General features: G+C 42.9%; 1 protein-coding gene and 2 long non-coding RNA genes across 4 annotated transcripts in view; 1 reads left to right on the top strand and 2 right to left on the bottom strand.

Moving 5' to 3' along the window:
* The window catches only part of LOC111267497 (glutamate receptor ionotropic, kainate 2), a 131,028-nt gene that overhangs the window by 74,374 nt on the left and 33,794 nt on the right, over positions 1-22,860 (top strand). The window contains exons 3-4 of the mRNA XM_086971317.1: positions 11,084-11,253; positions 12,120-12,380. Of these exons, the coding sequence (XP_086827443.1) occupies positions 11,084-11,253; positions 12,120-12,380 (431 nt within the window). The remainder of the gene's footprint in view (positions 1-11,083; positions 11,254-12,119; positions 12,381-22,860) is intronic.
* LOC147753897 (uncharacterized) overlaps positions 1-22,860 on the bottom strand; it is a 60,010-nt gene that overhangs the window by 28,021 nt on the left and 9,129 nt on the right. The window lies entirely within an intron of this gene.
* LOC111267510 (uncharacterized) lies at positions 2,262-19,855 on the bottom strand. 2 transcript variants are annotated; one of them, XR_002684668.2, is made up of 4 exons: positions 18,621-19,855; positions 8,676-8,956; positions 3,026-3,487; positions 2,262-2,560 (listed from the first exon to the last, which is right to left on the bottom strand). It is a non-coding gene; the product is annotated as an uncharacterized LOC111267510 (long non-coding RNA). The 2 variants fall into 2 exon arrangements; XR_002684672.2 differs by having other exon boundaries at positions 3,026-3,153; positions 18,621-19,841.

The raw sequence follows: 22,860 nt of genomic DNA, 5'->3' as shown, positions 1-22,860 counted from the left end.
GGGCTGGAGCTCTACAGACGAGAATCCTTTTTGGTCTGAATGTGAACAAACGACCGCTCACAGATAGATACCTGTAAAAGGTACGTTTACCTTTGTTGGCACACATGTAAGCAACAATTACAGGAAGTAGCAATAGTAAGAAGTCGAACTGTCATTGATTATTATATCGTGTTTCGCATGTCGTCAGCCAGAGGGCTAGCCAGACATCTCCGCGTTATTGATCACTCCTCGTTACCGGCACCCGGCCCTTATGCTTTCGGTGGGCTCTTTTCCGCTTTCGCTGGCCCTGTTGCGGCTACTACTAGCAGAATTGATTGACAACGCTATAAAAAGGGACGACTCTTCTATAGCCAGTACCATTGCCACTGCTGATGCTCTCGCGGAAGCTGTCGTATCGTATTCTACTTCTATGTCCTCTTCGCTCTCCGTTTGTTCTCCAATCATTATATTACACATCAACATGTTTCTACGTAGGCTGGCGCCAAGTCAGCACTTAGCCGCCGAAGGGAGGATACGATGTTACCTGCGAAGACTTCTTGCCGCTCTCGTACTCGTCGTCGACGTCTTTGTCGTCGTGGTTTTGCACTTGCGCTTTTCGTTTTGTGTGGCGTACTTCGTAATGATCGTGTGTGCTAAAATACGCTTCTGTAACTTCGTCAGACGTCGTCTGTTTCTTGTGTTCGGCTTGCCACGTCTTTTGTGATACAACGAACGTACTATAGATGGCGTTCCTGCGAAGCTCCTGGTTTAATTACTAGCACACTCTATACAACGTCTGATCTGATTACGTACAACGATAATAATGATAACGATTGGTTATATGACATTGATAATAATTTCTCTTTTTTTCGCTGAGAGAAAATGGCAGCCCTTATTTCAAAAATAGCAATAAGAATGAAATGTGATGGAGGTACAATAATGATTATGTACATTTGTATGTATTTCTGTATCTCCATCGCTACGACAATACGGGTTACTATAACGCTGGCGTTTTTCTATGTGCTTGAATCATGATGGTAAGTTGCATTTTCTGCAAACTTCAAAAGCTGGATTTTATCCCATGTTGGAGCCAATGCCTTCTCGTCATGCACATAAACACCAATCAGTTTCTCATCTGTACGTGTCTCTATAAACATCGTATAACTGTACTAGTTTATCGCCATCGTTTGTCCTGGAACGGAAACAGCTAGACAACTAAGTGGCAGTTCAGTGATGAGACACCCTCTGACGGGCTGTGCGAAAACTCTGTATGCAGAACTAGTTAGCGAAGCGGAACCCAGAATGCCAGAGCCGATCAAGTAACCAAATAAATATTAGCTGAGCGGACGAAGGTCAACCCAGCAGCTGCAAGTGAAACAACGCTCATCGATTTCGATCGATTGATCTGTCAGAATCAGAGCATGCTTTTGATCGCACGCATAGAGTAACTCAGAAGGAAGATGAAAAATAGAAACATTGCTCGCTTTCGTAACGCTGTGTGGAAGAGCAGATTTCAAAAGGAACCCGCCCTTGGTTTAGGTTAAGTAAGCCTGGTGGTGGTAGCGCAAAGCAAGGACCTGCAAGAACTTCATGATGAACCAAGCGAATTGAAGTCGAAGGCCCTACTGCTTTAGAGTCCAAGCCATTCGCTGTTTTGTTTGTCTTCGTGAGATATCTGTCCGATTGGCTGCTCTCGTTCGCTATTTTTGCTCTGGGGTTGAATCGGCATTGATATTCGGTCTTACCAACGTTCTCCGGTGGCTAGGAAATGTCAACCTACGTCCAGTGAAGGTGTGTATGCCTGAACCGGCCTCAAAGATCGAATTCATGCAAATATATTTACTATATTCGGTGGCAAAAAGGTTTGCAACTACGCGGGTTGTTCTTGCACCGGTGCCGCTGTAGTGCTGCGATATCCGTTTTCGGAACAGTGACACGGCCCACTGAATTGAAGGTCCCCCCGCCCTCCCCCTTCTCCCAAAAGCGCGATCCAGCAAACCTCGACATGAAGTATGAGTCGAGCTCAGAATAATATCGGAAATACCCGGTGACGCGTAGATACAGGTTGTTAGTGAGGGGTGTAGCTACATACATCTACTCTTCGGTCTAGACTACCTCACAATGTTACTACCTGCCTGTGCTTCAGCCCTTGATATTTGCATTGAATTTTCATTGCCTGCTAGAAGAACAGACTGTTTCCGGTCAACGACATTTTACGGTTGTATCTATAAGTGAAACGTGAAAAAAATGCGTTTTGAGATCGTAATAATAAACAAAAACTGTTACGTACATGCATTATATATATATGCTTTTATATATTATAGACATGAATAGACTCGAAGTGACAAACAGAAGTGATGTTCTTCGGCACAGTGTAAAATAAAACCTAACTCTGAAGTATTATACAATAAAAAGTTAAGATTGTAGTTGACAAATAGAGCTGATTGTGATGTAAATCCTCCGAAGCTCGTCAGAGAGCAGAACGTAGGGCAGATTCGAACTAGAAAATATAAGCAGTCGCTTTCCCGAATTAAAATTGACAGGCGATCTAACGTCGGAGGTGAGAATATGAGGTGGCGCTCTGCAATAAAAAATGACGGCAAAAGCAATTGAAGAAATCCATATTGAATAGTTGGTATCCATAGTTGAAGAAATCGTTAATTAATTTGATCTATCGGGTAAACACCTAGTGGCTTCGAACAGAATCTGTAGTATGGGATATATATCCACTTTTATTAGGAAAGAATAACAAGCAGAAAGAGAACAAGGGCAGTGAATTACGTAACAACCGTAAATTGGTATAAATGCAAGGTCACAAGAATGCCTAGGTGATAATAAGCAATAACAACTGTATAAATCGTATAATCAGACATAATGGCGGGGCAGCATTTTGTGAGCTCTTGAAGACAGTAGGAGCAAGGCTATTGCGGTCTTCACCTCAAACAGTAAACGTATGACGAAAATCACGCCTTGGAAAGCATAAATTCGTTCAGAGTTGATTCGAAAGCTCACAGACCAGCTACGACGGCACACACAAAAAACATACCGAGTGCTAGCCATTAGCTAACGATAGAGACGCGGACGCCAGCCGTTGAGACCACTAGACATCTTCTTTGCTCTTGTTCCTCCGACGATATTCTCGATGAACTTATCTAGAGGGTTAAATGGCAAGTGCTGAAATATTTGAAGACCGGCGCACAAAAATAACTTGAATAATGTACCTGTTATTAGGTAGAGGTCGCCTGCGTATGCGAACGCTCTGATTCCGAAAACAACACCAATCTAGAGAAAGCTTGATTCTGAAATTATGGTTCAATCTAGATACCATTGATCCACTTCTGATTTCCTCAGTACCATATGGATCCTAACATTATCAAGGACTGCTTTGCGTCCTATTAAATGGTGACGGTGGTCTGGCAGCGCATCGAGGCTATATCAGCGGTTATAGAATGCGATATTTTGGAAAGGGTGCTTCGATAAGCACAGCGGCCTCCTGGCTGACAACTAGCTGGAAACAACAGGAGAATAAGTTTTGAAAAAACTCCATTTATTTACCTTGATTCACAGATCAGGAAATAAGGACCCGGACATGAGAGCTGATGGTGTGCCATAAACACCATACGAGCAAATTATGGGCTGGGTCATTGACTGGCGAATGGGATTACAGGAAAAGGGTTGTGTTGTTGGTGTAGTTCTAACGGCAAAATATTCCTAGTCAAATATTGGCTATCTAGTATTATTCCTTGCGTGCTTCGTAGTGTATACTGTTGATAGTCGATGCATGTTGGGTCTAGTGGACGCTTCACCTGGTGGTCGTCACTTTGCAGATGTTTAGTTGAAGCGTTACAATATTGCCGAGTAATCCAGTTGGTAATCCATATGCTTAAAGCGTTGGGATTAATCGACACGAAAAAGACGACATTCGCTAGTTGATAAAGCAATTCCCGTACGACCGCTGCTACCCAAGGTTTTGTTTATATGAGACACATGTACATATTATGTACATACTTGAATATGCATAGAATAACAGGCGAACTGCTAATGTTAAAGCAACCAGCTAATCTCTGCTAGATAGTCACACAATTTTTGTTGAAGATTTTTCGTGAACAAGCACAACATTAAGAGATCTCTTCCATTGCCAACAATGTTTAAAGCGGCAATTTTCAACGACGAGATAAAGGACAAAACGAAGTTAGGTACATATTGATGAAGTGTTTGTTCTGTGAATTCTTGAATTTGCTTAAAGGAAACATGAACAAATCTAAATCCTGCCAAGCCTATGTATCAATATTGAAGAAAATAAGATCTCCGACTCGTTAATAAAATGTCTATCAAGTTAACAAATTATACGGTATGTTCCTCCAACAACTTACACATGTTTCGACTTTTACGTCCGCTATTACTCCTGCACATTACTTCAAGCGGCTAGCCCAGCCTAACATAAAACAAAATATGCCTACGCGTGTCTTCGAACGTAGATTACCTCACATGTTCGTAGTATCTTTAGCAGGTATAAGTGATACCACTGTACTGTCTCTCTTTCTAATGATTGCAAGGCATCAGCTGCATTCTCATTAACATACATATCACAAAGCTGTGCTTAATCACGTTACGACATCAAAGTCCTGTGGACGTCTTCTGTCTGCGACGAGGGCGTTCGGCGCTGTCATCGTTCGTGTCGCCTGTCTGATTGCTGCCAACGGCAAGTTAGGATCTCCTAATGAACAAAAATGATGACTTATTTGGTGGCTAAGGAGGATATCGAAAGCTGGCGGAAATTACGTTGGGCTGGCAACGCGACCGTCATCTCAGAGACTGACCCTACACTAAATTTCGTCATGTCGTTCCTTCCGCCTCTCCCGCACATTCAAGTTGAATCAATTCCCAGTTGATTAATTTATTCTTCACACTTGCGTTACTAACATGCATTGCTGCTACTACAACAAGCCCTATTCATTGGATGCGTGGAACAAATATGGCATCGCTAATCTCCATGTAACAAAGTAGAAGGAAAAATGGAACGAGGTGCCTATATGTAGGGGTGAGGGGAAACGATCTGTCAAACGTTAATTGCGTTTACGTGGCTTTTTGTACGATCACGCAGCTTTGTTCTCTCTCTTTTTGTTCATTCTACCGACTCCTCTATTGCACTCGTGCAGTCTTTTTGGCGTCACTTCCACCGTCATCGCCGTCAACCGAAAATGCGACTTACATCGTCCCGTTGGCCTTTATATTCACTACACCTGCGACCTGCCGTTCCAAGTCTCTGTATTTATTCGGTATATTACATTTTCTTTATATGCATCTGTGGCATTATGCGGACAATTGCGTTTGGTCCTATCTGTGCTTCATTCTCGTTGTATGAACCCCAATAGCTTTAATCGATCCATCAAAACAGAGGCGGCAGCAGCGGCAAGCGGACGGTGGTCTTGGGCTGAGCTGCGGACTGGCAACCGCGCAATCGTTAATCGGTCAATTTATTCCCATCCCACTCGTCGGACAGCCGTGTTCCCAAAATAAAAAAGACAAGGGGAAAGCTTTTCTGCTCAACAGGCTCCCATTCCTCCTTTTCCTCTTCCGGAGAAAAGACAAAAACCTGCGCAGGAGAAATCAGGATTCGAAGCGACTCCACCCCACGAAGCGCTTCTCACCAGGGGACCACAGACGCTTGTCACCTTGCAGTGCATCTTCCATTTTGTCTGTGGAGCGTATCACATCCGCTGCGTTATTATGACCTCGGAAAGACTCTCAACAGGAAGGGCAAATGAACAGTCTGTGCAGGGCAAAATATTCTGGTCGTTCTCAAGCAAACTCATATGAGAGGTTGCGCACGGATGCAGTTGTTCGCATACTACAATAGATATAACTAGCGGTATTTTCTGTTTTCTAAAAAGAGCCTAATTTTATATAGGTTCAATAGTTTCTGTAGCGACGGTATATAAAGCACTGATTGTATAATGTTATTGTATGAAGGTACGTGAAATGATCTTGCGCAATTTAAAGTGCGGATAAGCGGAACAAGTTGAATAGAGCGCGATTACCATAATTATCAATCGTTCTAAAAGCCAGATCTCAATGGTTGAAACGTCTGTTTGATTTCAGGCCTATTGTTTGTCCCGTTTCCGCAATATAAAACTATTTGCTTCAACTATAAATTTGATTACTTCTTGCGTTGTCCTCTATGTTGGCTGGCACGAATCTAATTGGGCTGGGGCAATTAGCGTTAGAAGAAATAAAGATAGCGGAAGATACTCAGAGTTTTTAAAAGAAATACCGTGTTTGTTTAGTATTATACATGCTACGTAAAATTAATCGTGACAGGACAGCAAGCACATTTACATCGTGTCAGAGAAAGACTCGTGCAGTAAACGCACGACGGTGCATGTACGCACACTGAAAATTTTCGAAAAGCCAGGTGCTGCAAATTATGCTGTATTGATTCCACTAAATTTTTCATTTAACCACATCAGCGTATGAACATTCGGCCCGCCTACTTCGTGTCACAGATGCTACGTTAAAATCTCTTCTGTTTCATCATCAATCGCTCCTCATGTACGGCATTGACTTGCCAGTGTGTTCCTGACCACTCCTTCAGTTACCGAGTACGGCGCCCGTTGGCGCCAGGCATTCGGTTTTCGTTTGCTGTTACTTAGAGTTGCCATTGTCGTTCTCGTTGTTATGAGGTGCAGGCCGGTTGTTGGATCCGGTTAAATCCTGCGTTCTAGGGATTCAGTTAGTATAAGGGTAATGGGAAGATAACCGAAGAAAATGACTACGTCAATATCTTGTCGACATCGTCGCTGTGTCGTTTTTGAGCGATTGACAAGAGTAGCGGTTCTGTCGTGCAGCTGCTGATGCTGCTCTCTGCACACGAAACAAAGAGAGGTGGAGTTAGGTCTCTATGTTCTTCCCGCTGGGAAGTGTTGCTCTCTTGTCCCACTCCGGGCCCTAAAAGACTTGATAGTTGGAGCGGCTGGTTCCGACGGCGGCATCTGTTTTTGATGGCTAAATTACGTCCATCGTTCCTTTTTCCTTTTCTTTTGCTTTCCGCTGTATTCGTTATATAGAGAACAGAACATTAAAGTAAAGTACAGGGTACAACTGAGAACGACCTGCCATGGAACGAGGATGGGTCTTGGAAAAGTAGCTGTCACTGTATAATCTATGCTGCATCGTTGTATGAAAACGACTTGCTGTTAAGCGCCGAAAACAAAACAAGAAGGAAGAATTGTAGAGGAAACAGCAGAGCACTAGGTTAGGTTCGTTACTGAATAGCATCGAGTAGCGCGAGTTACGCTGCCCGAGTGTTATTTGTACGTTCTTGAAAAGGGACTGAAATTTTACATTCAGTGGTCCGACGATATCGCCGCGCGTGGCGCGGCACGTCGAAAGCCAATAATATCCGCAACGAGCACCCACGGTTGAAAGATGAACGTTCGCGTCACGGATCACTCGATGCCTACTATAAAAACACTCCGACGTGCACGTTTATGCGAGACTTCTACGCGAGCTCTTTATCGTCGTAGTACGAGTGCGATGATTAGTACAACTGTGGTCACTCCTTTTAATACATCTAGCTGGCATGAAATTGCGTCGTTATCTTCAGCACAACTTCTTAGATGTGTGGCTGCGCAAATGCGCTTGCGGAAAGAAGGATAGGAGGGTTAGTCAGTACAAAGACAAGCAGGCAACTGACTTCTTCCGGCTTTGCCTGTTATCAGTTGAGGAGGGCTGAGACGTCGGAAATGACCGGGCTTTGCAAGCTTAGGCCGCGCTCCACTAGCGGCAGATACGCCACCAGCTCCTGCTAAAGATGCAGGACACTCGAAGGCATGTGAAAAGAGAGAGGTGGAGAGCTTCGGATTCAACTGGTGTCCTCAGAAATGACGAATCAAAGAAAGGGCATTTTCAGCTCGACCGTAGACCTTTCACAGGGCACATTGCTAAACCAAAATTTGACGAAGCAGTATAAGTTCAACGCTGCGTCAACTGAGAAGATAGAAAGCTGTAAAGATTTATAGAACAATCTTAAATAAGTAGGTTTACAACTCTTGATATTAAAATACAGCGGGGGAATATTGCGACAATAGCTTCATTTTTCGTTATTGTTTTTTATGACTGAAATTCAATCTATCGACCATGGCAGGGCCATGGTAAAGCGACAGACGATGCTCGAGTTTCGCTAAGACGTTAGACATATAATTATTACAATTTTCCCCTTTTTTTTTTCTTATCCGCCGCTTTGCGTTTGTGAAATAATTTTATAAGTAACTTGACGGCGCGATAAAGCGACAGCGTCAGAACTTGTAGCAAAAAATGCCATATCCCGTCTAGAATGTGTGCTTTAAACACAGTACTAGCAATATGTCATTATAAGTAACGACAGTTTTGCTAAGCTCAGCGCCGCCTATCCGTGAATTACTAGAAACCTATTGATAAGGCGTATCCATTTATGCGGCGCCTCGGATGGCTAAGTTTCTAGCGGCCCAAAGTCCAAAGACCACACCTCCAAGCCCCGCAACATGCCCACGCCCCTATAATAGAAAAAAAACTTGCAATATTAGCTCCTAATATAGTATTGAAGCCAATTCAATCTAACAGGCAATCGTCTATCAAGGCTAAATTCCTCTGTGTCGGTGTAAAATAGGTCGCATTTCAAGGCATATGAGTGGACATCGTTGTTCGAAAATACTCACCTCATTCATCTTCTCAGACGGCTGTGCCTACTGTTGACGGTCTATCTGGGTGCAGTTCATTCTTCTGATAGGGGTGGGAGTTAGTAAACTTAGGTAGGTGAAGTTGCATATGTCGACAGAAAATGTCTCCTTGTGTGCCTGCGCTTCCATCGCTCGAAAAATCCTTAGCGTTGGCCAGAGGCACGTTCGTAAGGACTGTTAAAGCGGTTATATGGAGAGGACCACCGAATAAGCTGGCTAGAACCACGCGCATACGTGATGTCTTCGTGTGGGCAGTACGTCTTTGGAACGTGGTTGATGTAAAAAAAGAGACACATGAAGGCACAGACTAAGCTATTAGGTATATATATAATATCCAATAGCACTGCTACTACAACTGCTGACGCTTCTGTCACCCCCAACTGGGGCTACTTTACGCTCTCAATTAGACGTGTGGTATATACAGCCGACATAGTTCATGTGTTTTCCTTTTTGTCTATTCCTTGTATCATTTTTTCTATGACCGGGAATTACGAACTAGCTACTCATCGCTCGGTTATTCCAAGCCTGGCTGCCTTCCAGCCCCGAATGATCACTGTCTTAGATCCCGTAAGGGTTTGATTAGAGAACGCAGGTGCCTGCTTCTTCACAACCGATTTACTTTTATGTGTGGCGCTAATTTCTAATAGGATCTTTAGTACTATCAAGGACAGCAGCAGATGAATTAAGCCATCTTTGCGATGAATGTTTCGCGAGAGGGAAAAGGGTCGATTCCATATTTCTCAACTGTCCCCCCCGCCGTGTGCGTAGGCCCATTGCGTATTACATTTAATACGCTTTCAATGACACTTTGCATTTCCTGTTGTGTCGCATGCCTTGGCCAGCTAAGCGTCCCTTCTGCAAACGCAAAAACAGAGAGAAATTAGCAGCCTGTTGGCAATCACTGACTTCACTGGTTGGCATTCCACAGCATCGCATCCTGACCCATTCTTGGTAACGGCATGACATGGATTCGTGGCATGCCATAGGACTGCGCAGGATAATACATTGCCACTAGAGGCCATCCAATGCACATCGGGGCCTTCCGACCTCTTGATAATCTCTCCAGCCACCCGCAAAGGCTCTCAATATTAGGAACCGATTTCGGATAAACAATGCTGCGACCATTTACGATCGCGACTATAATACAATGCATATGTTGTATGTTTGGGAACCGATCCGGGCATCTAGATTGAATTGAGTGAAAACAAACGGGAGAACTGAACCCTTATATCGTGTTTGGGCCCTTTCGTCCGAACGCGACAAGGAAGCCAAGCAATGAACAATTCTTCTACATAATTGAGTGGCATTATAGAGGGCAAATATATATATACGAGATTAAATTAGAACAGGCCGTGTACTTGCGTTTTTGCATTGAAAAGCATTGACCGCCTGCGGTTTACGTGTGATGTCAAAAAAGCTATAGAAGAATAGCGTGTGCTATTTTATCAATAATGGGTTTATATGAACAATAGTAGAGGGCATAATGCTTGTTATCGGTTTAGTCAAGCAAATAATAGAACCCTATTAAATAAGTTTTGTTATGTAAGATATCAAGGAGGGCACAGCCTTATACTTTGGTTGCCACAAGTCGGTACAGACGGGAGGGAGGCCCTGGGTGCAACTTGGATCAGAGTAGATAATCGAGGGTTCTACATTTCCTATTCGAAGGATAATATACTGTGTATCTAGGTTGTGATGGGATTTTGTTAACATACGATGAAATTTTGAGACGGGAAATCCGAGTAAATGCACCCTGCGATTTTCCAAGCCGCTAGACATGGCTCAGTGGAACATCAATCATACATGATGTTCTCGTGAATCGTACGAGAGATCAATTTAGGCACGATACGCGGAAACTACCTTTTATTATCAATAGTTGATAAGGAAACACACGCGCTAGCCTCGTTAGGTTTACCTTGCTTCCTAAATTCCAGTTGATACACTGAACGAATTGGGGCTTAGCTATACTGGAGTACAGCGTGGACTTTACTACCGCACGTATAAACTCCCAAACGCTTTTACCCTTACTACAGGCATTTCTGTCTGCCCAAAGAGCGACGGTCTGTTACCATAGAAATGATGTAATTTACAACGACAGTGATAGCATCTAGTTGGCAATCGGGCACCAGACACATAGCAAATGAACACATGATTAAATTAGCAAGTTGGTTAGTCATATGTAGTGTATATCTACATTTTAAATAAACACGAATCTCATTTTGGTATTTAATAGCGTTGTTTGTAAAATCTGTCGTCATTGCTCGTGGAACTGCGCCTTTATACTCTTTTTTTTTTTCAAAATGGGTGAATACTATTGACGCTTTACATTTCTAAAATTCCTACTAGCCCTGTTGTTTGTATTTGCTTTTGCATTGTCTAATTTTCAGCTCTAGTACGTTTGCAAGAGATACTGAAGGACGCTACACTGATGAAGGAGAACCGAGTGACGGTGCGTCAGTTCGAAATTGGAACCGAATATCGAAAAACCCTTAAGGATATTGGCAAGACAGGAATCAAAAATATTGTACTCGATGTACCGATAAGGAGTCTTTACACGGTATGTAGCAGGTTTACTAGCCAAAAGGTGCGCGTGTCTGGCGAAACGTACCGAAAGGAGCCACGCATGTTACGAACATGGCGTACTAATCATTACATAATTTTCCGTCAATGGAACAGCATCAATCGATATCTAAAGTGTAGTAACTGCGCAAAATCATACGTAATGGAAAACTGCTACTTCTAGTTTAGGTTTCCAGACTTAGCTAGGCATAGTGTTCCTGTTGACGGTAATAATTGCGACCGACGGCAGGTTGTGGGACCAATTTTGCAAGCAACACCAGCAGTGAACTGATTCCCGGACGCAAGGAGGAGAATTTTTTGTTTACACGGAACAAATCGTTTTCAGATGAAATGAAGATGTACGCCACCTCGTACCAATTTTGCCGAAAACAGTTGTCTTTACAGCCGTACCCCTAAAGCCAATTTTTTATTTGATCCTTGGCTAAGTAGGCCGCGCCGATACATACTCCGATACTCACAGTCAGGGTCAAGAAATATACCTTCTACTCCTCCGACAATAACTAATTGGCTCACTCATTCCTTCAGCCTCTGAACACGAATTCTAGACAATAACAGGATCTTGTTGCATAACAGGATGCAACAGCTCTATGAAACATTTAATATACTGATGTGCATAGTTCTTCCTGTGCTGCGACCTTAAGTACCACAGTTTAAAATTCATTTTCAAAACGATCCATTTCAGTTTATTTCAGTTATAAACCAAAGCAAGACTAGAAACTAGGCTCTTGTCAGCGCCTCTTGTCCCACCATCGTTTTTTCGTTCATCTATATCTACGTATTACATGCCTGTTGTAAGTTTCGCCTCTTCATTTCTATGTGTATCTATGTATTAATGTACTGCAGGTGCTAAAACACGCTCAGCAAGTGGACATGATGTCCGAATATCATAACTATTTCATCACTTCGCTAGATGCGCACACCATAGATACCGAGGACTTCCAATATGGCGGGACGAATATTTCTGCTTTTCGTTTGATCGACTTCTCATCGAAGGAAATCGACGAGGTCGCACGCGATTGGATCCAACGGCGACATAGGTTCTCGAGCAAGAAGTCTTCATCGGTACAGAGCAACTTCAACACCGGTGCTCAAGATTTCTACAAGGTAAAATAGCTTATCGAACAAACAAAAAACCGACCATAGCTACTAGGTCTATTAGCATCATTACGCGACGCGTTTTATGGCGCATCGCATCGATTCCAGAGAAGCCTATGCCAACCATTTTTTCATATTTTGATTTCGAACATTTGGCAGTATGCAGATTTACACCAAAAGGGTTCGTTAGTCACAACAAAAATTAGCCGCGGTATAGGGAGAGCCATTTGTGTAGTCAGAGTAAGATCTCAGAGTCAACATGTACCCAGTCTGAACGGGCTGGGAGAAAAGTTGCAAGGTAAAGTTGGCATACACTCCGTCCAAGGCCGTCCGACTACACAGTCGGAACGGTATTCAACCGCAAGAGTGGTGCCATGATAAGGCTTTAGCCATTAAGCCTTACAGTCGTGTCTTAAATGAACTCAGCTAAAATGATGGCCCAGGCATAGAAAGTAAAGCCAGCCGGTCGGCTGACGAATCAAGCAGCTTTCAGCAAATGCGACAGGCTGGTAAGACAACTCATGGAACTTTGAACCATTTTTAAGTGCTAAAATAGCTTCAAAACATGGTACAGTCTATTTCTCTTTTTTTCTCTCTGCCCTTAAGTTTAGGGATAGATTTATGTCTATCCAGGTGGTCAAGTCTGTATTTCTCGCATCCCTTTTCGAGCAACTGAAGTTTTCAGATATCCGTTTCGCGTATCAGTCCTTGGCCTCCGTAAGCCCGTTGCTACTTAGACGTAAGGTGCATCCGCCTTCTAGATTGGTGCCACGAAAGAAATAAAGTAGCGTATTGCTTCTGGGCTTGAGAGGTGTTTGGCTAGATATGACAAGCGAAGACGAGCAGCAAGGGTTTTATTAAAAGACCCACCCACCTTTCTTGATGGCGGGAGCCGGTTGTCGGTGAGCACCACGCCAAACATACAAGAAACAGCATATGTCGCGAAAACTAAGACTGCAGAAAGGAAATTTCGGCGATGTAGAGTTTCTGCGAAGGGATACCCCTGAATACTGGAATTAGCTAGAAGAAGAAAAGAACAATTACACCACGACAACGAGTTTCCGCAGCTCTAAGGAAAACGCAATGCGGAAAAGCAGCTAATTTCTTAACAAACGGCAACTTATGATCCTCACAGTCTAAGCTTAGAGCCCACAGAGGTGTAATAGCAAAGATCGTAAGGCGGGAAGCTGTTCATGATAGGAGCAAGTCTTTGCTACTCGAATAAAGCTAGCGGAAAATCGAGCGGCAGGGTGGAGAATTTCTTAACTTGAGCACCAAGAATGTAATGCCCTGGCGGTGCCAAGGCGTCAAACAGCTGACTTTGGTCGTTATCTTTTCATTTCCCTTGAGTTAGTCAGGAAATAATTGGTTAGCTCCGTAACTGCGGACCACAGTCAAAAAGACAAACGCGGCGATAGCTTTCGTGATTTCTGCACCTGTTAGTTTATGCGGGTTTCATGAGTGCCAGCTCGTGATAGTGTATTTCTATGTGAGTCACAAAGAAGGACGTTTCCGCGAGGAAACACGAAGCTTTCGAAGACTGACTAGTATAGCGACAACGTTAATCCGTCAGATAGCAGTCGGCTCTGTTACACGACATGCGGTTCTTTCGGTTTGAGAGGCCAATACCTTCCTTGTCGCTTACGAGCCTCACAAATATAGATTAAATTGGCCGCTAGGGATCTGGTCTGTATACCTCAACGATCACCATCCTCTTCATTATGTGCGTAAAAGTTGGCTTCACAAGACTGCCTACCATACGAAATATATATTGCTCCAAATAAAACGGATCGTTTACGCAATACTAATTTCTCAATCAGGCTCATTGCTGTAAATAAAACTTTTTAAAGCAAAGCCATTGCGACAAACAGGCGGTAGACCAACACGGTCCATTTTAGAACCCTTCTAGTAGGTCATACAGATTCCTAGCGGATGTTTGTATAGCGTCAACAACAGTATTACTGGCAACACCATTAAGATTAGCAACACGCGAACTTGGCTTAGATCCTAGGCCCGCTTTATTGTTTCCTCTTGTTCCTCCTATTCGTGCCTATGTTATTAAAAGGTTAAATCATACTTAGACATATTGTTATTTTAAGTGGCTAATGCACCCTGCCCTTACTTAGCTGCAGTGACACCAGACATTATGACGTGGCTTATGCCATTATTATTTTGTGTCCTAAGTGTCAGAGGCAGTGCCCCTGAACGAGCAGCAGATTGGTCAGATTAAGTGAAGATGGTAGAGTTTGAGCGCAGAAAAGATATACAAAGATAGAAATAGGACGAGAGAGTACCTTAAAGAAATAGCCTCTAAAGTTTCGTCGTCAATTCCAATTTATGTATAATAGCTACTGGGAATCTGCGTGTCTCTATAGATGTCTGGTCTTGTATTCAAGCGCAGCCAACATGTGTGCTTTAGCCACTCGCAGCGTCGACTACCTGTACGGTTATGGGCGCTAACTTGATATGGGAGGGCTTGCTATAGGAAATGGTGTTTTTTTCTGCCCGTGTATATATGTACGGGTTTATCAATGCACCTGTGGACGAATGAGTGCGGGTTAGTTTTCTGAGAACCTGCCCGCTTGGTGTGATTTCCGTGGAGGACCGTGTGGCCTTGTCCATCGCTGCACAGGATATTGGAGATTTTTACGGTTTTTCTGCCGTGAAACATTCACTCTCCTTTGAGGAAACTCGCTTAAAATATGGCCCTAACTCTGCGAGTGTAGGACTCTCGGCTCATCATTTTTCGCGTACACGTTTCCAAGACTTGCATTAGCTTGGCTTCTACTACACGGACGATAGTCGTCTTTTTTTGCCCTTATTTTTGTTCGACCCACAAACACATCAGCGAGTTAGACGCTCTTCGAAACTGTTATTTACGGCTCTTGCGCTCTTTCAGGATAAAACGTAATTGGATGATTTCTTCTGATCGCTCGCCGTCAAACGCGTCTCTGTATTTGTAGTATGGATAAAGCGAGCACATATTATTAAGCCAGTGTTTCTAGATTTGTATCATCAATTCATATGACGATTTAGACAGTCAACGGATCTTTCTCTAGATGGCTGTCATTCTAACATCATCGTTTAATGTGTAACGCGATAAACCGACCAATATTTTTGTATTTATAGTTCGAACGCTTTTTTTAATTATAGCGTACCGTGTTCGTCATACCTGTCAAGTTTCTAGCTTTTTTTTTTTATCACAACTCAGCTCTGTTGAGGTTTTCAGAAGACAATTTTGGTGCATGCAAGCTACGAACTAAAGCTCAAGTTCTGTGTATATGTACTGCTTGTATCGCATTTTGTACCCATTTTGATCCTGTGTTACCTAACAACCACTTGTGCACCCACAGGTGCTTGATATTCTAGCGACTTACCAACTAGATGCTTTCACGTTAAATGTCTGAGATTTTTTCTCTTCTCCACGATGCCTTTTTTCTAACTTTTATACAACCTTGGGCTTTCTACTGCATCGTACGACAACTGCACGCAAGATCCACAATTGTCGAATTGAATGATTGGCAACGTGAGTTCGTCAGAGAACACCGAGTTCATCAAAATGGCGAAGTTTTTAGGAGGAAAAAGTTATCGCCTGATGTATATATATACGTAGGCTTTATAGATGTTGAAGTCCGCGAGGATGACGGTACCGACTTCGGTCGTAAGCGATTTTATTATCGGCGTTTTTAACCGGCAAACGACCGGTCCTCGGTTACCAAACGCACAATAAATTTGAGCACAGTTTTTCTACAAGCGGACTGATTCTAGTTCGCTCGCTACTATTTTTTGATGGGACGGACGGCGAGCCAGACTGCCAGTATGATCGCCATGGCCTTCGCTCCACAGCGGTCTATAGCCGCTGGCGCTTATCGTTGATAATTAGGCGTCACTGACTAACCAGGCGGCAAATCCCTTTACGATTCGTTTAGGGTAACTACGGTGCCAGTGCTGGTGGTCTGTTTAGAAACATCATTTCTAAGAGGTGATGGTTCGCAAGGAACGCCGCCATGATTCTACGTAGTTCCTGCCTTGGTCTTCGGTATATAAATGTAATATACTGCTGAACGCTGCAAATTTTTTTCATCTCTCATGCATACCCCCAGTAACGTAGTCTTAGCAGGTAGCCAGCAGCAAGAGCTAGAACATCAAAGCGTGAGGTAGAATGAGAGGGTCTGGGACGGCATAGACCTAAAGTCGTACGCGAGATCGCAGTCCTTTGTTTCTTTCTGTGTAGTTAGGAACTGCTTGAGCAGGGGCGGAGTAATCCATTGGTAGGCGGATGACCATATTGTTCTCCATTGGTTTGTTTTCGAGAGTACGGCCAGGCTCTATTCTGCTAAGCCTAAATACTTTCGTTGTCGCGCTAACGAAACACTTGTCTTTCTGCTTTTCTGTGTACCTTTTTTTCCATGCTACCATCGCCTCTGCCTCGCGATCACTTCCGCATGTGAAGAATCTAACGGTAAGTACTATGCAACGCTGCCCTTCATTCTATAATTTTGGAAAGAGAAAAGCGTAAGTAAATACTTCCAGTTGAACTAGTAGAAAACCTGTTCTATTACTACGGAATCGTCTCATATCGCAGTAACCACTGTTGGAAACAGTCGAAAACAGTCATCCAGGCGATTTTGTGATGAGCGTGGAAAGCCTTGTAACTGTACGTAATTGAAGTAATAATGTACTTAATTAAACACAAGACTTGCCGTCAATCTGCATATGAACGATCCGATTAAAGTTAGAGACCTTGGGTCATAAGGAAGTCAGTCAAGGGGTGAGCGCCCATGTAGGTAAATCAAGCAATGTCACCTAACGTGTGGACGATCCCATTGAAAGCTGTTCTTAAACAGATCGATATGTTAGATCGGTCGCTAGGTCTAATGCGTATGCTCTTGCCAATAGAAGTTTTTTTCCTTGGAGTCTGCTGACACCTTGTTAATTCGATTAACACTGAAATGTTGCGGGCAATCCTTGAAAAATGCCGGTCTGCCCGTGTGTATGTAATTTTAAATGAAATGAGCTTACGCAAGCCCAAGCGCATCGCAAGTATATAAATTAAGTGGCATGGCCAGCGTTGAGTGTGCATGGCTAAAACGTAACCGTTTATACAATCTTCAAATTTATGATGTGTTATATAATGTTTTTAATTTGTGCCTTAGCTAAGATTAATAGTTCTTCCAAATGGCCTGTTATTGGACGCCGTTACTAGCATCCCAAAGTAGTTTCTTGTAGCAAGGCAGGGGTTCTTCCGTTGCGTAACGTTTTTGGCTCTCGAAGACAGCTTTTAGGTGTATGAGTTCGTAGGATAGGATAGCTACAGTGAAACAAAACCCGGCTTTCTGGCTCCTTTGGCTAGCTTTAGAGCAATGATGCATGTTAATTTATTTGTTCCCATCCATTACTTCTTTATTCTCGTTGCCAGGCCGAGCCTCCATTCTTCGAAATCCTCAAAGCTAATTATTAGGTAGTGCAACCAACATGTCAGCGATGTATGCAGTCCACACCCCCCATTCATTGTGCAAACATGCACGAACGCGAGTCAAGTTAGCGTGCAAACAAGCGTACACGTACATACAGCACGCGGAGTATGATATGTAGCTGGAAAGCAAACTGCCTAGCCCACCCTGATACGAGTGTCGGACACAGTAACGGATTCTGCATGTTAAAAAGCGTTACCCATATGCGACAACCGATATATCAACCATTTCAAAGTAGATATTGAACTTTCAACTCAGTATCTCAATTCTGTATCATTAACGGGCAGTTGAGGACAAAAATCGCTTTATGGTTAAGCTTGGGCATCGATCTCGTAGTAAATCTTAATATATACGGTTTTTGGATTGCCTTATTAAATTGCGGTGTGATGTCTAGAGTTAACTGTACAGACCGTGTAAGACTGTATATCCACTGTATGGACGTAGTATATAGATAAAACATTTTACGAAAATGTAGGACTTAATTGTTGACATTCTCTAGATCGGCGAAGATCTCAAAGATGACCACCTAAAGAAAAAATATTTTCAAATATACCAGCTAAAGAGTCTAACATTTTAAGGGCTGTGTCCAGTAGATTCTCGATACTTGGTGATGTTAAATTCGAAATCTCCCACAAGCAGATGGGGGTCGCTGACTTCCAACTATATGGCATAAATTTTACTCACAAGTAGCAGAACTGAACAATGTATATAGTAGCTTAATAGTTATGCGGGCCAACTTCTGTCAAATTTATCCTAAGGAACTTCCAGCGCTTACCTGGCTAGCCCGTCGCTTACGTTCTAACGTAGGTTCTTTCAATCGTTTTTCGTCACTATTAACAGTAATGTTGCTTGACGCAATACAGTTATTCTATTTGGTCGAACAAGCGTCGCGTACAACAGCGTGCCGCTATGTTCCGTCGTTGAAGCCGATAGGATCGTGCCATTTTCAATACTTTCCTCTTCCCTCATGCTCGCTTTATCTTATTTGCGCCTTCTCTGTTGCCTAGTAGCGTGCATTCTAACTCCAGACGTCTATGTGTTAGCGTGTCAGGTTGTTGTTATTCTCAGTGGCTGCCTTAAAGCTCGTTTGTTTTCCAATAGCGACAACAGATAACGTGGCGCGTGGGAGAAAGAGATAGAGAGAAAGAAAAAGTAAAGCTAAGGGAGTTATATGCCTACCGCCAACAAGCGATCTGTCGTCTCATCACGTTCTTCTCTACTTCTCTCCCTTTCCGCCCAGCCCTCGAGCTCCGTCGTCTTATAGCCTTTCCGCCCCTGTGCGACCTATTCTCCCGTAAAGGTTCCAAGTCTCATTGTCGATTTTACTCAGCACGACTTTGCGTGACGTGCTACTTCATCAAATTATTAGATAAGATGACTTGGCCGCTTACACGTACGGGAAACACGGAAAGGAAAACAAGAGGAATTAAAAAGGAAAGCGTGAACGGATGACGGGGGCTAGGATGCAGATCGGAGCAAATACTACGAGCTAAACGACAGGTTCTTCATGCAGTTTAGGTATTATAACACGTGGTTACCTTTACTTGCTGTCGCCTTCTTACCCCGTTACGTATACTTGTGACGCATCATCTGCCATACATGCGATATATAAATTGTCATTTTCCTGTTATTACTGGGCTGACAGTTACGATAAGCTGAGCGCTTGACAACCCCTCGCACAAGGGACTTGAAGGAAAAGGACTACATATGAGAGAATACTTCATATATGCGTTAGAACATCGCAAATCCGTCAGATATGTTTGTCGATGCTCTGCCTAGCTCGTTGTTGAAGTTACCAGAATTGCAGTACCGTGGTAAGGCCAGGCAAATACTGTTAGACCTTCTCTGTCTGAAATATCAGCAAGCAACAGAAAGTATTGCAAGATATGGGGACGGCAAAACGTGACAAAATGTGTTTTGCCTTATAGCAGTTGCTTCCAGCTGGCTTTGTTTCGTTAAATATACCATGCCATCTTTCGCAAAAGAAATCCGGCAGGAAAAGCACCTCATAAATGAAAAAAAAGTGAAATATATCGAAATATTAAAAAAGAGTCCTGAATCTTGTGACTAGTGAATCTAAAAGGTAATCCAGTGGTAGAAGTTGGTAATCTTTAATATTAAAAAATACAACATTAGTTCATGCCGACGCACTAGCCTGCAGTATACCTAAAAAAGTTAGGTTTCTTTGCCTAAAGCATTAATATGGTATCACTTTTATCGAACCCGTTAGAAAAGTTAAATTTAACAAATTCCTACAGTTACTTGTAAGCGAACTACCAGATCTAGTACATTATCTTAATGCAATGACCTAGAGAAATCCTCGAAGGGCTTTGAAGATCATGAGCATAAGAAACACAAAACCGTAAACGGAAATATAAGTTCGTAGCAAAGAAGATCTATTCATGCTAGGTCTCTTTTGATATCCGTAACAGCGCAGTGGTAACTATAATGTTTGTGTACTAAACATGGTAGGTTCAAAACCTAACATAGACACGTTTACCACTGGGGAGTCAGCCATATGAAGCAATACCTAACGACCTTACTGGAGGTAAAGTTTAAAATTTTATCTAGGTTTACTTTAAGTTGCAAAGCCTATGCACGTATTATCGAATTCTTCATAGTTATTACTATTCGTCGCAGTACAAACACTGTAGTCTAGGACAATCATATTTAGTAACTCGACACACATTCAATAGACGGAACTTGAAAAGTTGTATAGCATGCGTCTTTCAGGTTAATCATGCCATTAGGCCACCTTTCTTTTAGTCCTCGTTGTACCTTCCGTACATATCCATGGTTGTTTCGCAAGCTTATTAACCTTGAAAAAATATGAATTAGAAGGGGCCAAAAATATCGCTGTTCGCAATCAGATTTACTCACCTAGTAGTCTGAGCTTAAGGTTAGGGCTGTTGTTAATCCCAACAAGCTGATAAGAACAGACTTGTGACAAAGAAAGGGCTTTCCTACGGTATACAGCAGTTGACACGAAAGCAAACGAAGGATTAAGAAGAAAAAAAGCTGTTGGGAGCAAAAATTAGTAATGTATTAACTGGATTGGATCTAAACTGTATTGTTTACATGTCAATGCTGCGACGTTGTAAATCATCCAGTTGACGACAGCGTCAAGCGTAATTACCGCACTCTGGGTAAAGATATATTTTTGAGAGCGTACCGGGCTGGGGCAACGCGCGCAATTGTAGCCGCCGCTGCATCAGTCATTGCTGAAAGCTCGAACCTCGAAATACAGAAGCCCTTCCCATACGATAGAAGCGCAATGTGACCTCCTCACGTACGTGCCCCATGGCGAGTCGAATTGAGGGCAATGCGGCTAGCCTCATCTCTAAAGAGAGAGAGCGAAAAAGCTCAGTGCTTGCTACTTCACCGAAAAGGTTGCTGTTTATCGCAGACAGGTGGGAACGCTACCGTCAATGCATGGTGTGAGTTTTCTTTACTATACGACCCCGTTACCACGCCGAAAATCCAACCTCTCCGGAGGATTGGTTTATGAGCCTGCCTTCAGCTTATTGGATTCGTTCGTCTGACCGGGATCTCCCTAGAGCATCCAGATCACCAGAACCTTTAGATGCTAGCGCGCACACACATTTGCTTACGCACCACCACAATGCAATACCTTTTTCCCAACTTGGATCTGAACGTTTCCCTGCCATTCTCTATATACCATGCCCGACGAGACCGTTTTCTATTCCATTGTCTAAAAGCAAACTAATTATTTGAGCGGGTGTCGTTAGAAGCTAATTTGTTGCCCTTTGACGTTGACGACAAGACATAATGCTAGCCGAAAACGCTGCGTTTGTATCAACCACAACGCGTACAGCTGCGGCTGCCGTTGTTGCTGTTATTGTCGTTATTATTGTACAGTAACAACTTTGGGTTCGTTAAGATGAGAGGGAGTTGTGTGTTTCGGTTGGCGTTCTACAATGCTAAAATACTAAATGGCCCCGTACAGATCGCTGGATTTGTTGATTGATCAATCAACTAGCATATTAAACATAGTCCATATGGGGAAATATCAATTTTTGCTTTATAATTCGTGTTACGAATTAAACAAAAAAGTAGAAGCCATCGACAACATGGCGAATGTTTAACAAAGTGACACATTCAGGGAAAGCTAGATTGGTCTACAATTAATTTCTACCTATGACCCCCAACTAGCTGGATGTTATTGTATCACATTGAAAATTGGATTTTCGATAGAGAGGAAGCAAATGTTTAAAGCGAACCGCCGGAGTAATAACTTTTTTAACGGAAATTGGACACTGATAGGTCAATGCCCAGATAGGTAGAGCTTCTCCAAATGTCGTGCACCATAAAATCCCTCGAAGCGAAGTGCGCATCTCCTATATAAGATGGAACTGTGTAGAAGTTCAGACTAACTTAACTAAGAAGGAACTACTAAGGAAATACGAACTTTGAACACTTCGACTATTTGCTATTTTATGAACGTAGTCATGAACGAACTGATAGATATAAAGCACACTACATTTTGGTTTAAGCAACGACATAGTTGCATATCGTTCTCATGCTTCTGCAACAACAGTGGCTGCACTGTTTCTTATAGGTCGACTTTAAGTAAACGACAGGTAGGCTGAAAAAGATTGCTAGAGATGTCCGTTTTTAGCAACGGTCTAACCGAGTAGGTATAGGTATCCAGATTCCACAACGTCCGTCCCCATAATACCTGTCTAAACCGCTCGGGAATTCGAACCATTTTTTATGGTGTACTACCCTGTAGTGAAACAAAAAAATATCATCTACATCTGTCCTCCTTGTATTTTTCCAAGCATCGCGATTCTTTGTTCTTTATATATGCCCCTTGATTTCACCGCAACCCTGCGGTTAACGTGTCCATGTGTCGCTTACTTTAGGGCAGTGCGTACTTCACGTGATCTACAACTGTCGTAAACAAGCATGTACGAAAGAAAGGCCCCCCCACAGACTAGTCAACAAGGTTGAGTTGACAACGGCAGCAGCAGTGGCCAACATTGGTAGGAAGT

This window comes from Varroa jacobsoni, unplaced genomic scaffold (assembly GCF_002532875.2).
Source record: "Varroa jacobsoni isolate VJ856 unplaced genomic scaffold, vjacob_1.0 scaffold_125, whole genome shotgun sequence".
NCBI lineage: Eukaryota > Metazoa > Arthropoda > Arachnida > Mesostigmata > Varroidae > Varroa > Varroa jacobsoni.
This window is presented reverse-complemented; position numbering and strand designations above follow the sequence as displayed.